Source organism: Aythya marila (assembly GCF_965140915.1).
Source record: "Aythya marila genome assembly, chromosome: 2".
In the NCBI taxonomy this organism is placed as follows: domain Eukaryota; kingdom Metazoa; phylum Chordata; class Aves; order Anseriformes; family Anatidae; genus Aythya; species Aythya marila.
The window spans coordinates 25,333,568-25,351,485 of record NC_139043.1 but is presented as its reverse complement, the minus strand read 5'-3'; the positions used below and the strand labels follow the sequence as shown (position 1 = coordinate 25,351,485).

Sequence of the window (17,918 nt, the reverse complement as noted above, 5' to 3'; positions counted from 1 at the left end):
TTTCAGGACAGGCTGATAGTATACTAGTGCTTTCAGAAAAAAAAAAAAAAAAAAAAAAAAAGGACTGGTGGATCTTGGCATGCCATTAGCCTCCTGCAGTATTCTGACAGCTGGATGATGCTTAAGAGCTTGGCTGAGACCAAAGTATGACATTTAAATACCACAGCATTCTGCAGCCAAGGCGCTGTCCTGTGATTTTGCTTCACTGTTGGCATACAAAAAATGCATAGGCCTATCTTAGATTTCAGTGATATTAGTCAAAGTGAAAGCTTGATTACCTGTTGTTTGGTTTTTTGTTTTTGTTTTTGTTTTTTCCAGCAATACAAGACTAGTGAGTTGCCCAATGGCAAGGTTCACATTAGTGTCAAAACCAGAATTGTCACTGGATGTCGTGTTCTAATGTCATGTTGGAGCTGCTAAACTGTTTTCAGTTCATCTACTGCTTTCATGACTTCACTGACCTTATTCATAAGCTCCAGGAATCACTGGAATTGTACTCTCCATTAGGGAGAATCTGGCATTTGCACCCACTTTTCATAACACAACTACTCTACCTCAGTTATTTTAGTAGAGTTTTTTGCATGTTTTCCAGCTGTGACGTGTCCTTCTTAGAGTGAGGAGGCCAGAGTCACAGGTTTGAGATGTGGTATATAAGTTTTAAATAGAGACAAAATGATGTTCTATCCTCAGTGCCTTTCCTGATCATAGCTGACATTTTGTTTACTCTTTGGCTGTCACTACAGATTGAGACAATGATTCAGAGAACTGGCTGGATGACTTCAAGATCTTGTTCCTGACTTTAGTTGCCAGTTCTGAGTTTAGCATTGCTTAAGCAGGGTTTAGATTGTTTATCCCTACTTTTATCTATGTTGAAGTTCACATGGTATCTTCTTGTCTCCTTGCTTAGTTATCTGAGGCCCTTCTGGAGTCCGTTACTATTATCTAGAAGAGCTAAGTATCATTTGGGAACTTAGAGATTTTTCTACATCCTCCCATCCCCAGGTCATCAACGAATCCATTGAACAAAAAGCTAGCCCTGATACCAGTGCTTAAGTCACCATCTTAAGCACGTGAGATCACTCATCTCCATCCAAAAGTGACCATTAAACTTTTACTCCCTGCTGTTTAAGCAGCTTTCAGATGATAAAACCTTTCTTCCAATACTGTGGCAACCTGTATTTTCCTTAATATTTTTTTGGTGTGGAAACTTGTCATGGGCGTTTGAAAACCCAAGTGTATTACGTTTGCTATGCTCCCCTAGAGCTCAGGAAAGTTAGTGACGCATAATGTGAGCAAGGATCTTGCCAGTGATTTCAGTGCAGCAGAAACACATCAAATTATGTAAGAAACACTTATCTCTTCTTTAGACCTTGAGTCATACCATTTAGTGTATTGCTGCTATTAAAAGAATATTGCAAAAGAACTTTTTAAAGAAAAGAAATACAAAATAGGATGTTGATTTTGTAGATTCCTCCTTAACAAGAAAAAAATGAGTACCTGCAAGTTGCTCATGTTTTACATTTCTTTTTTTAAATTGCAGATGGCGTTCATACTTTATTATATGGCGATCGTTGGCCATGCTTTGTCTATAACATCCCTGTTGATTTCCCTGGCAATTTTCTTCTATTTCAAGTAAGTGTTTCTTACAAACACTCTCTTATTTTCTTGAGGGATCTTGTGTGGTAACCAAAGAAAAGCTTGGAAGGGGCCAGCTCTTTTGAGTGCCTTTTTATATAATCCTGACTATAATTAAATAAATAAATAAACAAACTCAGCACAGTGTTCTCTCACCACTGTGACATCTCCCAGTGATATGTAGCCAAAATCATGATGTTAGATTTATCAAGAATTGTGTAGAATTGCAACCCATAGGGGAATGGCATAACTGTGGATGTGGGAAGGCCCCTCATTTAACATTTCCCTATTGTTCCTTGGAGGGCATGTCCAGCCCAGCCCCTGGAAGTTACAGTGACTTCACAGAGCGGTAGCTTGAGGCCCCCAGCTCCCAAAGGACAGGAATACCCTCATCTGTTGCTCAGGAACTGATCTGTTGACTTGGGAAAGCAATTACAAGGATGCATCACTAAGAATTAATCTGGTACTAATGTGTAGCCTCTCATTGTCATTCAAAGAACAAACAGTAATTTGCTAAATCAGAACTTTAAAGGAGACTAAACTGATATTTGCTGAAAGTATTGCAACTACTGTATGGGAACTCAAGCATTTCAGTCATGTCATTTAGTGAATCTGTCTGCACACTATTTATTATAGCAGCAAAGGAGCGGAGGGAGCTCAGATTTGCCCTCAGACATGTACTCACTGCTTCAGTCACTATCAGTAATGAGGGGCTATCTGTTTTCAGCTCAGGGAGATGGTAAGCACAGTGGAAGACACCAAAGGCACCACATTTGTAGCAGATTAAAGTCTCCAATTGTTTCTTTGTTTTCAAATCACATGAAATGTTGAAGTATCTAGACATAGCTAAACCACACTCTAGCTAAAGAGGATTTCTCAGTGCCAGTCACTGCAAACGTGTATGTTAGATGGCACTGGGGGATTACTGTGGGGAAAATACTAGAGAATAAACACTGGACAAGCCATGAACTACTGTGCATTCAGGGCTACAATGACGTGCATAAGGTATATTCTTCCCTAGCTTTTAAGCAAACTATTTAAGATATGTCATTACCTTACTGTAACATTACTGTAAACTCCAGACTTCCAGAAAATGGGATTGTGATGTTCATTCATAAATACTTTGGTGCAATAGAATGAGATATTCAATAAAATGGCCCAGGTGGGATTGTATTATTTTACTGATTTCAGCCAAGGTGCATCTGTTACTTGCAGTAAGAGAGAGAGATCATTACTTCATGACCGGAGATGGGTAAGCACCCACCAGGCGCACAATATATGTGGATGTAACTGCAATGTAGTCTAAATGGCCATGTAAAGTTTTCCAAGTTGATAGGATATTGCACGTTGGGAAACAAAGAAACAAGGCAAGAGTAATGTAAGAAACAAATGCAACTGCTTCTGAATAAATAAACAGGCTTGTAAACTGATGGAACTTTATTGCCAACAAGATTATATCATTCAAGAATATAGAAAAATCCCAAATTCTGAAGAATGCAGTATTCCGTGAGCAGTTAGGAATACAAGGCAAAAGGAACACTTTTTTTTTTTAATCCACTATCTTCTTTATAGGGATTAAAAACAAATAGTTGCACAATAATGGCAGCCTACGGTAATTAAAGTCCATCACTGTTGTCATTATAAGAATGTATTGTTTAGAGATTGCAATTTAGGCTGCAAGAAATTATTTAAACCTAAGCTTGTTGATTATGCTGGCCTGTGTGAGAGTAGCATTAAGCTTTTTTTACACAAGTGTCAACAGAGCTGAGTCCTTGATGAGCATTCAAAATCCAGTTTTTTATTTGTCATCATTCTCACAGAAAGATAAATGATATTGGTTTTATACCCATCAATCTATTTCAAAAACTCAGAGACATATTTGCAATCTAAAAGTGTAGAATACTTCCAAAGATACTTTATTTCCCAGCAGATATATAAAGAGCATGAGTTTTATATACAGGCCATAATTTATTATTTGTTTTTATTTGGTTGATGTTTCTAGAAAAAATAAAAAACAACAACAAAAAAAGTCTCCAATCTGTCAACTTGGAACTCAAATACAATAAATACACCAAATACATTTTTTTCAGATCTTAGTGATGAAAATAGTAACTGTGAATTATGAGCAGGTTCTAAATTAACACCTTCCCACTCATGCCAAATCATGAATCTATATATGCCTTGTTTTCAAAAAGAGGATACATTCTCCATAGGATCTTTATTTTCCAAAGCAGTTTTTCACATATTGAAATTTCCAAGTCTGTAAAGGGAAGAATTGGCTTTTTTTTTTTTTTTTTTTTTTTTTTTTTTTTTTATAACTTTATCATGTAGCCTTAACTGAAAACAAAGGGTATTTCAGTAATCATTCAACTTCTTGACACCAGTAAAGCCAAGTAATCATTATGAAGTACATGTAGTATATATTCTTTTGTGACAATTTAGTTAAAAACATTTCCTATCACTCTTGTAGTGCAGAGTTTTTATATGTCTAGATACGTTAAATGTCTTAGAATTGGTAGATTTAATGTGTTGCTGCATAAGTAAAATACAATATGACAAACTTTACATGCTAGATTGTGAGATACCATCAATTTCATTAGCTGAACTTCTGAGATGTTTTTTAGGCCAGAAATACATATATGAAGATTTGTAGAATCTTTATCACAGAGCAAACACAAAATTCCAGCTTACATGTGCATAGTAATAGCAGAAATTTGTGGATAAAAAGTCCCCTTGCAGAACCCCTATATCTAGAGCACAAGGGATAGTTGTCTGGCTTTAAAAATCTAAAATGAAAGGTGCTCCACAAGATACCTGTTACAGTGCTTAAATTGTAATTTAATTGTAATTGTTTTCAATTGTAGCAAGATAGTTCCTTTATTATAACCTAAATCTTACATGAGGGACCTTATCCTATTTCTGGTACCTACTTTGATCTATATTTACCATGGCTGTCTTTTGAAATTTCCATTGCATTTCTATTATGATAGATCCAAGTGCAAATCTGGGAAATGTATCTCTAAACAGGCCAATTGTTAAAGCTTAATGGTGCCAAATATATCTGGATCTTTTGCATCTTTTTGCAGAGGATTTATTTCCTCTTTGAGATAGTAAAGAAATGGTACATACACATGAAAATGCAAAGAGCAAAGAGGGAATAAGTGAAACAGAAAACAATGGCTTGAGACAGAAGAGAAAAAAAAAATTAATGAGAAAAGGTACAAAACCCACTAATACTGAAGGAGGATATTTTCAGAAGAGAGGTTGAGATGCCCTATTACTCAGCGAAAAGCCACAAATCGGGGGTCAAGGGGACCTGGATATTCTGAACAAATTCAATCAAACTCCAAATAATTTTACTGACTGGGTCACTGTAGAAGTGTGGTAGGATTTTTTTTTATGTCTTGGTTGGATATATGGATACGTTCAGGTTAGGAGCTTTCTAATAGTCATTGTAATAGTAGTATAATGCAAAGCCTCGACCTGGTTAGTTCACCTGCTTCTTGTCCCTGAAAAGGTACACCATAGATGAGGGTGTCCCTACCTGCTGGAAAAGAGTATGCTTAGTAAATTGAGAGGCCTGTGAAAAATAGGAAAATGCAATAGCTTGACTCTGCATAGGCTATAAGAAGAGTCTGTAAGACTACAAGCTCAAAGAGGTGAATCAAAAACACAGGTCATGAATTCTGCTAATTTCTAGAGGAGTACTTTGATGAGTGTCTGTGATAATGTGTGTTAATGGGATATAAAGATAGCTAGACACTGCCTAATGAATGGATGAATTCCCTTCCCAATGGAGCACAAAACCACAGACTCAGTAATACTTTAAGAAAACTGAGATTAAATAAATAAATAAATAATGAAATTTAATCTGATTGGAAGTCTTTTACCCAGGTTCCAGAGTTGTTTGGGGCAGTAAGGACAGGATCTGTTTTAAATGGTCCAGAATGGTCCAGAAAAGTGATTCCATTCTTCAGAGACCTTGTAGTGAGCAAAGCAAGGTCAGGCTGACTCAGTCTGAGCTCTGAGTCATGAACTCAATCCTGACCATTCCCAAGCCATGCTCAAAGACTCATCTTGCAACCGCCCTCCTGACAGCAGCACACCTCCTCTCTCCTCCTCCTCCTACTTATCCTTTGCTTTTAATGACTAATCTATGACACAAAGATTACAGGAAGAAGTAGAAAAGGGAATTAAAACAAAGCACTGCAAAATGGGAGGACAAAGAGGAAACCAAACTAAGATCATAAGAAAGTGAGAGTAAAGCTGCACGGGAGCAGGCTTCTCATTACCTTCACCTATTTTTTCTCATCTGGATATGGCAGTGATAGATTATTTGACCTTCAGTAGAAGGCAAGCTGCCAATCAGATGGTTGATCAAATAGCAAGAGATGGTTTCAGAACTGTACAGTACCCTTTGACTGCAGAGGCAGCAATGAATAGCGTGCAGAGGTTGCTGTTTCAAAATGGAAGAGAAAATTCTTCCCACATATAAGTCTTTCCTGGCAGAAATTTATTTTCATTTCAGTTTGGGGTATCTAGAATCAAAATGATCTGGCATCATACACATTGCAGTACTTTTGGAAGGGAATACTGAATCAGTAGTGATAAGCATTGCTAAGCAGTACTCACTTATAACAGGGGACAGAGTATTCATGAAGTGGATTGCCTAACAGTCACATGCATCATAACAGTGTTGCAATATTTTTATAGTTGCAGACTGACACCCCATTGTCTTACACAATAAAATGCAAAAGCAAAAAAGGGACTCCTGGCTCCAAATCACTTCCAATTGAATTATTAAAACAAATGCATTTTTTGTAGAGATAGCTTGGGAGTACAGTAAGTTTAGATTTGCCAGAACAATAGATGATGTGTTTTGAATGCACTTGCAGTTTTAATTATTGCTGTGGCTTTTAAAGGAAGTTGAAGAAAAATAATGTATGTAAGAATAATTTGTTGTAGTAGTGTGCTGGGAGTTTTCCCCCAGGGACAACATAGTAGAAAGCATGAAAATAATTGTTTGAAAACTAAACATGTGTCTAGAAGATGGAAATAACTGGCTGGGGGTGAAAATTAGTGTTCTCAATATTAATGAATGAGAACTGATGACAGATTCACAGAGCAGATCTATAAAGAAAATAATGTCAAAAACCCTTGGAGGTCAATATCATAAATGCAATAGAGAAGTGGAGACAGAAACTCAAAATAAGGAAATACAGGAGAACCATGTAAAACTGAAGGAGACACTGAAAGTCTGAGCTAAGAGAGGTCAGAGAAGTAGAATATTACAGATGATTGTCAAAACCAGCAGAGAGGATGAGCTTGGTTTTGCTAGGAAGATAGTATTACGAACATTACAAACTTTGCTGAGAACAGTTTCATGGGCAAGGCAAGACGGGAAGTATAGAAAATGAGAGTGGATATAGGGTATCCCATACTTGCAACCAGTTTCCAGTTTCGGGGGGGGGGGGGGGGGGGCGGGGGGAGGAGTGAAATCCTGTGCAGAGATAGAAAGGGGGGCCGAGAAATAAAACTAGATGAACAGATCATTTGGGCAGAAGATAAAGAGATTAAAGAAGCATTTACTTCTGGGATGGTGAAAATGAGGGCAAAGAGAATGGTTTTGTAAGCAGAATTCAGGCTCACAGCAGACGTCCCATGAGAAAATTGCACAGGCAGAGCAGAAGCAAAAGTATTGGGGCATGGTGGCATGGGAGCTGGCAGGATGGACATTGAAGTAAGGAAAAAGACAAGATCAAAATAAAGCAGGCAGAAAATCAGCAATGAAATATCTCAGGAAGATGAGACTGAGAGCAACTGATGAACCGGGAAGGGCAAATGAGTGACAAGCATGATTCAGGAGGAAACTAGCCAGCTGGAGGGAGAAAACCCTGCAGCAAGCAGGACAGAACAAAGGGAGTTCTCCTCTCAGTGTAGACCATGTCAGGATGGTTCTGTTGCCATTTTGATGGAGAACCTAAGAGTCAATAAGAGTGAGCTTAGGGAAATACAAGCTTAATGATCCAGATGTATTATTAACATGCAAGCTGGAATCAAGGAAGAAAAGTGGGGTAGACTGTGAGGAAAGGATAAGGACACTGCAGGAGTAAAACTAGGAGAGGAAAGCAGGCAGTGAAAGGAGCTTGGACAACAGATGAAGGCAACGTACATGGAAGGACAGTCCAATTTTCATAGAGGGTAAGACTGGGAAAAGCCAAAAGGAGCAGTGAGAAATGACCGGAATGGGAGTGAAGGCCTACATACATGGCAGAAATTACCACAAAAGACTGTCTCTCTGTATCAGTGGCCACACAGAGAGGCAGCTGGACAGACAAGGGTCTGCATCTTTGTAGCCAGTAGCTGAAGAGGCTGCTCTAAATAATAGGGAAATTTTATTTTACTGGGGACAGGTTGGGGGTTACCAGGACTGCAAGAGAAAGAGAGAGGGTAAAGTGTACATGGTAGTGTCTCAAGACAAGTGGCACCAGTGATGGAGAATGGTGATAAAACATGGTGATGGAGAATGGGAAGAAAGGAAGAACTAGGACTAGACAAATGCTAGCAGAGCCAAGAAGCAGAAAAGGAAAATTAGGATAGATTTGCAATGGGGACAAATACAGGTGGAACAAGCACAATAACACACTGTAGGAAAGGTCAGTCCAAAGAACTGTCTGTTTTGCCCAACATCCTTTTCTACAGTTGGTCAAACTAAAGGTGCACTTAGCCCCATAACTTGTGCTCAAAAGCTCACAGTAGATGATGCTGAAGGAATATAAAATCAAGGCAAACGTAAAGAGTTACTCTTCTTCTCAGCCCCAGAAGCCTCCATCTCCTGGACATCCTGAACCCAAGAGGTTCTTGGTGAATAAGGAAAACAATAAAATTGATGAGCACTGCAGGATGATGATAACCATAGCCAGCAAGACAATCTCAGGCTAATGGAAGAATTCCATCCCGTGATTCCAAAGACAAAGAAAAGTGAGGATAAATGGCAGCTGACTGAGGAGAAGAAGAAAAAGGAAATTAAAAAAAAAAAAAAAAAAAAAAGATAAAAAATAAAAAAGACAAATAAGTAAAAAAGGAATTCAGTTTGTTAGACGAGCTCTCTGATTTTAGAAAAAGTGCATTCTGCATTAGCCTCCACACACAGAGCAGCTGAAAGTCACAACCAGTGTACAGATCCAGATCGTAAAAGGCTGACTGCTGCTAGCACCAAGGGTGAGGCTTGCCTCACTGAGAAGCGATATTTGCTTTTCTTAGCTGTTCTTTTACCTATGGGCTTTGCCTGCTTAGTCTCAGTGATCACTGAAGGCAGACATCACAGCATTATCTAACAACTCCATGACTGTCTTTCTGCAATCACCTCCTGCCAGACCTGGGCTGAGCTCCCGGGCGTGGAGTGCTGCAGAGGCATTGTTCTCTGCTCAGGGGTAGCCAAGGAGCTGGTGTGAGGATTTGGGTAGGAATTAGAAAGGCAAGAGGGTTCAAGTCTGAAACTGCAGTCATGATTTGGTTGCACAACAATTTTGTGAACTTGTGAAATTCTTCTACCCACAATAGCAGGAATCCCTCCACCCCCGATTGCTGCTCTCTCTGAGCTGGAAAACAACCTCTTCTGGCTTTGAATCTCAGCTGGCATCTGAAACATGTACTATACTATCCCAAATCCCCCTGAAATTTAAGGGGATTCAAGCAAAAGTTTCCCCATCCTGCCTCGCCACTAATTCCTAAAGTAGCAAATAATTTTCATCTGAATATTTGGGAAATCAAGTCTCCAGGGAACGGTTACATATCAAGCAGTATTCCTGATGATCATTGCTTGCATCACGTGCATCTAATAATTCTCAGGGTTCTGCTTCACCACTTAATATCTTGATTACCATGAAATAAAGAAGGGCATCAAGGGCTGAGAAAGTAGCCGGATGACTCTTTACACCATCGTCTAAAAAGCATGTGGTACTAAACAGGTGTAAAAACAAAAACAAAATAAATTTGTCAGAGGTTATGGCTGCAATGCAAGGCATGTATTTTCCAATTACGACTTGCCAAAAGGCATTCTTGAGAAACTGGTGCCAGAAAGAGCTTGTTAAAGTGACTTCAGAGGAAAAATACTAATTTACAATGTGTGCTACATATTTTTTCAGGAGCCTCAGCTGTCAAAGGATAACGCTGCATAAGAATTTGTTTTTTTCTTACGTGCTGAACTCCGTGTTTACAATTGCCCACCTCATCGCTGTTGTTCCTAACCCAGGCCTTGTAAAGAGGGATCCAGTAAGTACTGCATGACTCCTTCTTTCCCTCTTAACCCCCAAATAAAATTACTATGGCCACATAACCAAGCATACCCATTCACCAGTTAATGATAGCCATCTGGTAAAACAGGCACAGAAGGCCCAGATTCTGAGAATCTCACTCAACCTTCCTCAGGTCTTTCACCCAGTAATAAAAATCTTTGAATTTGGTACAACAGGAAAAAGCCTCAGACTTGCTCCAGCCTGCTTGTTCATATAATTTTGTGTCAGATCCCCACTGCTCTCATCAGTAGCCACCTGACATTTCCCAGCAAAGCCCCCCCAAGGATAGATGCTTGGGCTGGCCGACTGACCTTTCTCACAGGCACACATGGCAGGGTTGGAGATGGATATGGCTTTCTTCAACCCCCCCTCAAAAGCTGTTCACTGCATTTTTTTTCTTAAATCAGAGCAGTAGCTCAGTTCCTTCCTCTTAGATAGCAATACAAACAGAGCCAACCCTCAGCTGATAAATATTCATGGACGATCTCAGTCACCCAGCTCTGATCTCTAACAGAGCCACTGCTTTGTGCTCACAGCCCTGGCTGATGAGAAATTAATGCGAGCCTGGGAATCTCTCAAGTTATGTCACAACACTGATCAGCTCGTCTTCTAATAAGATCATTCAATTATGGCTCAACCATTTATCTGCTTCTAATTTTATGAAAGCAATTAAAGATTGGCACCTGATTTTATCTGATCACGTGTATGTCTCTCAGACGTGTGCTACCAGTTAAGTAAGCTAATTAAAGCAGGAAATATATAGACTGAAGAAAAGATCACCAGTTCCAGGGACCATATGGAGATTAAAAAATAAAACAGCAAAAGAATAATTAAAATATCACACATTTTGTTTCCCCTTAATGCATAGCATCATCTGTGCATGTCCTCTGCAAGTGATGAAGTGAAAACACAGTTGATATTTGAAGATACAAGGCTGGCACATAGTATCGGGTACCTAAATTGAAGATCTTTACCTCAGGGTTAAGAATGATACTTCCTGACAGTAGAAGTAAATAATCTGAAGTGGTTCAATTAAAAGCTGAGGTCGCAGCAAGGACTCCTGTCCTGTAAGATTTCATTAAAAATCTGTATCCAGTACCTTGGGGCTACAGCCTTCTTTAGAGTGAATTCTGGTGCCCAGTGAAGTCAGTGACAAAAAGCTCTCAGAGGCTTTGTTAAAGCCACGTAGGCACAGGACAGATGATGGGGCGCTGAACATCACCCGATGAAAAATCCCCACTTCCATTGCTATGGCAGTGGGCACTACAGGATTACAGAAGTGATTGCCTTTGGAGCCAGAGCAACCCCAGAGCAGTGCAGAGGTTGATGCGTGCAGTCAGCTTTCAGGTCATGGCCCAGACTACAGAGAGGGCCCAGGCTGCTCAGATCCCAAAGAAATCAACAGATGGAAATCAGCCAAGTGAGTGCCTTTCACTGATGTTGGGTTAGCAAACCTGGACTCGGCTGTTCAGTTAGGCACATGCTTAATTGCTTTGATGAACAAAAACGCTTTATTTTGCACTTTCTTCTTCCAAACACAATTTGCATGTGTTTGGCTCAGCAGAGAATTGCTGTCTAGAGGTGAGATACAAAACTGGGGGAAAGAGGGCTTGGTGTCTACTCTTTTGGTTCTGCAGTCAGGTATGGGATGAGAGTACACTCACTGCTTGGTCTTACCTCACTTGCTAATGTGTTCAAACCAACATGTGCTCAAACCAGCCCAACGTGTCCACCAGCAGGACTAGCAGTATTCTGCTATTTTAGTGGACTTGTAAATACATGACTGGGAAAAGAAAATGAACTGTCAGGGGTGACTTTTTAATACGTGGTAAAAACACATATAGTCTCAATATGAGTATTTGAAGACTTAAATTTATGTTGAAAAAAAAAAATGATTCCATCAGATAGATTCTCATAGCATTTTTATTTTAAAGCTGATTAACAGAGCAAATGAAGACTTTATAGTTTGTATTTTTCCGTGCCTGCTACATCCTCTGCTTTATTAAGTCCATTTTAAGACAATTACCTGTGATTTTCTGTAGTTTGCTGAATTTATCCACTTTCCTCCTGTGTGTCTTCTGAGCTTGACAGACCTCTGTGTGTGTGGCTCCTACCTCAAATATATACAGAAATACTGAAGTCTGTAGAAGGAATTTCAAAGAGTCACAGATACCACTTATTTATGGCCATCTACAAAGATAAAGTTGATGGTATTTAGTCAGCAAAATAATAAATGTGTTTCCACCCCAATATTTCCTGCTTCTTTTTCCTGCCTAAAGTTTCACAATGGATTTTAAATATGCAATGTCATGGGGAAAAAATTACAGTGAATATGTACTTACAAGGATATCAACGTATCCATATCCTTTGCAAAGAAGAAAGAAGGTTCTGTTAAATAACCAAGAGAAAAGACAGGAAAAGAGGAAAATCATCTGCATCACCAAGACACTCACATTCTCCCTGGATCTAGATACAAAAGATGTGATGCAATCCAAAGAATCATTTACATGAGGAGAGGTCATATTGCATCCTTACATACCTTTTGCTGCAAAGATTGTTACAATTATTCTTCTCATATAAATTGGTAAGTCAAACCACTTTCTCAATACATCCTAATTTTATTTTTTCCTCATTTTTCCTGCTTTCTGGTTAAGTAATTCTCTCTCCCTCAGATTTTTCTGGATCTGAAATTATGGCAGAGAATGAAGATGTGAGCCCAAATGGCTATACAAGAAGCAAAGAAAAAGGTTCAGGGGCACTTGAACAAAAAAAAAACAGGAACACATACATGAACACTTGTATCAATATATTGAAAACCATTGTGTGAGCTGATTTTGTGCATCTTGTATCTGAATTAGCAACGGCATTAATTGTACTGTTACTGGAACAGATTTTATAGGAAGGTGTGTCTTCTTTTTTGGGAATGACATACTGAAGAAGGGTGATCTGTGAACAACACATTATGTTCTCTATTAAAAAGTCTGGAAATATAAATAAAAATCTTGCTGCCTAATCTTTTAATACAGCCTCATATATCAGATCTGTATTTGTCATTTTTCTTATTCCACAGACTAGTAATTTTAATACTGAATACTGATGGAGATAAAGGAAGATGCAGCTAATGACTGGAGAGATAGCTCAGCTAATGAGAATCTGAATAATTGATCAGTTGCACAGGCACCGCTATGTTTGTAGATGGGACTATGTTTGGCCACACGTCAGTATTTAGAAATGCTTAAGAAAGAGCTTTAAGAGATCTTATTGTATTTTTATCCCTCTGTTGTTCTAATGGAAAGAATACCTGTTCTCTTCTTTCTCAAGGCAGTTCTGTAGCTGCTTCATCTTTTGTGTAGTAGTTTTCCCCTTGTGTCTGGCATTGTGTGGTGTGAAAGTTTCAAATTCAATTGCAGTTTTACAGAGTCAATATCAAGGAGCAGTGCTCCCCTGGGAGCTCCTGGGAGCCCTGTGTGGGCTCAGCTCTTGCTGAGGTGGAAAACGCCCTGGACATGGAGTATGAAATGCTGATGCCTGTTCTTGCCTCCGTGTATATAGACACTGCAAATATCCTGAGCAAGTTTACCACTCTACCTGATGAAGCAGTGTGTTCTTCCTCCCTCTAATAGGACCAGCAGCATGCAGTCCCTTCCCCTTTCCAAGCATTTCCCATTAGCATTTCCATCTATAAAGCAAAGCCACAGTAGTATTAATTTTTAAAGAATTAGTATTCTCATGGACACTAAAGCACTGTAAATAATCTCACCAGTTACTCCTCAAGAAACTGGCTGCTCTTGGCTTGGACTGGCGCACGCTTCGTTGGGTTAGAAACTGGCTGGATAGCCGGGCCCAAAGAGTCGTGGTGAATGGAGCCAAGTCCAGTTGGAGGCCAGTCACTAGTGGTGTCCCCCAGGGCTCGGTGCTGGGGCCGGTCCTCTTTAATATCTTCATTGATGATCTGGACGAGGGCATTGAGTGCACCCTCAGTAAGTTTGCAGATGACACCAAGTTAGGTGCATGTGTCGATCTGCTTGAGGGTAGGAAAGCTCTGCAGGAGGATCTGGATAGGCTGCACCAATGGGCTGAGGTCAACTGCATGAAGTTCAACAAGGCCAAGTGCCGGGTCCTGCACCTGGGGTGCAATAACCCCAAGCAGAGCTATAGGCTGGGAGAGGAATGGTTCGAGAGCTGCCAGGCAGAGAAGGACCTGGGAGTGATGGTGGATAGTCGGCTGAATATGAGCCAGCAGTGTGCTCAGGTGGCCAAGAAGGCCAACGGCATCCTGGCTTGTATCAGGAACAGTGTGACCAGCAGGGCTAGGGAGGTGATCGTCCCCCTGTACTCAGCTCTGGTGAGGCCGCACCTCGAGTACTGTGTTCAGTTTTGGGCCCCTTGCTACAAGAAGGACATCGAGGTGCTTGAGCGGGTGCAGAGAAGGGCGACGAGGCTGGTGAGGGGCCTGGAGAACAAGGCCTACGAGGAGCGGCTGAGGGAGCTGGGCTTGTTCAGCCTGGAGAAGAGGAGGCTCAGGGGCGACCTTATCGCTCTCTATAGGTACCTCAAGGGAGGCTGTAGCGAGGTGGGGGTTGGTCTGTTCTCCCACGTGCCTGGTGACAGGACGAGGGGGAATGGGCTTAAGTTGCGCCAGGGGAGTTTTAGGTTAGATGTTAGGAAGAACTTCTTTACTGAAAGGGTTGTTAGACATTGGAACAGGCTGCCCAGGGAAGTGGTGGAGTCACCATCCCTGGAATGTCTTCATGTCACCACCCCTTTTAAATGTCTTCAAAAGACATTTAGATGTAGAGCTTAGGGATATGGTTTAGTGGGGACTGCTAGCGTTAGGTCAGAGGTTGGACTCAATGATCTTGAGGTCTCTTCCAACCTAGAAATTCTGTGATTCTGTGATTCTGTGATTAATTATACTGAAAATTATGACTGCCCAATCATATTAGGCTTTCCTCCCTATCAGGGTAAAACAGTGGAAATAAAAAGCTGAGTTGTGTGGAAAGATGGAGTGTATAAAATGTAGTTACTGTGATTTGTGGGGTTTCAACATTGTTGACTTTCCCTGTTCTCAAAGGAATAAGCAGGGAGTGAGAGCCAAGAAGACAAAGGAGATTCACAGCATTTCAGGAACAGTGTTAATTTTAGGTCTTTGTACCATATAAGTGTTATCTTCCTCAGTATTACAGGCACATTTTGTATCTTGTTTTCAATTTTTCTGATGTAGACTGGCAGAGCCTTGGGGCTTTTAAAATGTGTGTTTCTTAAATGGGAAGTCCATGGCTGATACCAAGCAAGACAAATGGAAAAATGCTGGTCTGTGTGACTGTGTTTGCCTCAGTAGTCCCAGCAGTTCCCAAGGGAAACATTAGGGTAGAGCTCCACAAAGGAGAAGGGCACTTTGATCCTCTGAGCTGTTTCACGTGCTATGCTTGGGGTAGAGCTTCGTGAGGCTCCATTCTCATTAAATTAAATTGATTCTTCATTACGGTAACTATTTCCAGAGCTTTCCAGTCACTCTCAAAGCATCTCCAGAGGCTTTCATCTTAGTACATCTTTTTTCTCCATCCTTTTTCTAGGTAGATTGCTTACAGGGGCCTCTGCAGCCAGTGTAGCCCCAAAGAGATGACAGAAATCTATTCTAGAGTATTGTATACATGCAAAAGAGAACAAAGACCAAACTGGAAGCAGAGAATTACTGGCTAGTGCCTAGTGGTCATGTCTCCTGAGTCTTCCAGTATATCTTCTGCAATAAGAGAGGGTCAGTGTTCTTGTGAAAGCTGTAGTTATCTTCCCTAGGAGCCTTTCACCTAATGAAGGCTATATGTGAATACATGTGAATTTGTACAAATCTGTATAGATTTTGTGCATTTGAACATTATATTTGTGTATTAACTTCACTAGTACAAACTGGCTCAGCAAGGTTGGCCTGGGGAGAATAAAATGTATTACTTGCTTTTGTGTAAGTCAAAGAGGGACACAGTTGGCCTCCAGTTATGCCTGTTGCAAGCTCTGTTGAACTCAAAGGGTTTCCACCAGTTGTGTGTCTCACCAAGCTGTGTTCAATGATGAAATTCTGGTACCTTTTGTTCTGCTCCCAAGTGAGCACAAGTGCCTGTGTGGGCAAGTGAACCAAATGCTTTAATCCATCAATTACAAGCAAAGGACTGAGGCTGTGCTTAGGACTCTGCAGGTGCCCCAAAATAATATTTTTTGACATTTCAAATAAGTACCCAAATCCCATCCATTTTCCTTTCCCTGGGCTGGTACATGAACACCAGCATTCAAGCTGGGGCTGGTGCATTCAGAATTCAGGTATCCCATCCCTCCCATTTCCCCAGTGACAGCTGCCTGTCTTGTAATTATCTTTTGCCAGGAAAGTAGAGAAATGCAGGTATTTGACTGGTACAAGGTCTTTTCTGACACAGTAAATGCTATACCATAGATAGAAGAGTCACAAATTATCTTTTGAAACGGGAACCAGTGTAGTCCCTAGCATCTTTATATACATATATATATATATATACGTGTGTATATATATACATACATATATATTTATTTTTAAGAAAAAAAAAAAAAGTGTCACAGGTAATTACATGGGAAATCATTAGAAAGAGAGGGTGATCAGGAGCTAAGGACCATTTCCAAATTGTACCACAAAGCACTGTCACATTTCTGAGGTTCATCAGTGCAGTGGCTGAGCTCGTGAGAGGTGCAGACAGGCACAGTCCCTGATGTGCATATGTCTAGATAAGAGGAACATCATTCACTATCACTGTCCCTCAGGAGGCAACCATCCTGCTACCATTGCATTTCTCTAGCATCAGCAGAATTGCATTTCTCAGGGTATAATTCACAGCATTCACTGTCTCTCCCTCACCAATCCTGCCCAGCCCTGTTAAGACACAGAGGTGAGGAAAATGGAACAGTACCATGCAGGATATGCAGGGACAGGATCTCCTGCTCTCCAGCTCCTGCTGGAGATCTGCTGCTGCTGTCCTGTGCCTGTGAGCAATGGCAGGTTTCCTCCAAGGGACAGTAACCCTCCTCAGAGGCAGAGAATGGCTGTGGCTTTGGTTCAGGAATGTATATTCACCTTCAAGAGGATGAGTAATACTAGCATAACGCTGCGGTAATTCAAATGTAAATCCGAATTTCTTCTTCCATCCTCAGGAAGATGAAGTCTTCTCCCCTCCATGAAGTTCAATTAGATTAATGCAGAATAAGGGGTGTTGTGAATTCAGAAGCAGCCAATATTCAAAAGAACTCTGACAAATTTTCAGGCTGGAATAATACCTGCATTCATTTTAAGACAGAGCTGTCAGAGTGTAAATGGCATGAAACAGAGCAGTAATTCCCATCATTTTTTCCCAGGGTCTTTATATTCTTGTTTATTTGCTCAAAACTCCCAGAGTAATGGAGGAAACAAAGTACCATGTAATCCTGGTGGTGTCAGATTCACTGATGGGATGTGCCATGTCATGCCCAGAATATGAAGTATGGATGATTAAAGGACATTCACAGCACTCAGAAATTACAATTCTGTGAAGAACACTTGTGGTTTGTATGGAACAACTATATCTGGGCTGAAAAGAAGTCAGCCAGCCACAATCTCTGAGAAGGATCTGAGCTTTCTCAACAAAGTTATTATGGTTGCTTTCTCAATGGGAAAGCACCATCAAATTAACAGCTGGCATCAGGAAGAGAAAAAAAAAAAGTTTAAGAGACTAAGAATAAGTATTTATTTTGGGACAGATTTCCTCATCTTGCTTTCCTCAATAATTATTCTGTCTACACTGCAGTTGTTTTCCCTTCTTTTAAAGCAGTATCTTTTAGTAGGCTCAGGTATCAAAACTGTTATAGCATCATGGAAGAAGGGATGGTAGCTTTCATGTAGCCCAGCCCCAAGGTATTTCATGTCAAAATAACCCAGATTCCATCAGGCCCTTTGGATGATATTTCTGCAGTGTTTTCTCTACATGTGACCAC

General features: G+C 40.4%; 1 protein-coding gene across 1 annotated transcript in view; it reads left to right on the top strand.

Moving 5' to 3' along the window:
• The window catches only part of CALCR (calcitonin receptor), a gene marked incomplete at its 3' end in the record, with an annotated part of 167,890 nt that overhangs the window by 118,013 nt on the left and 31,959 nt on the right, over positions 1-17,918 (top strand). The window contains exons 6-7 of the mRNA XM_082755096.1: positions 1,541-1,632; positions 9,783-9,909. Coding sequence (XP_082611222.1) covers positions 1,541-1,632; positions 9,783-9,909 — 219 coding nt within the window. The remainder of the gene's footprint in view (positions 1-1,540; positions 1,633-9,782; positions 9,910-17,918) is intronic.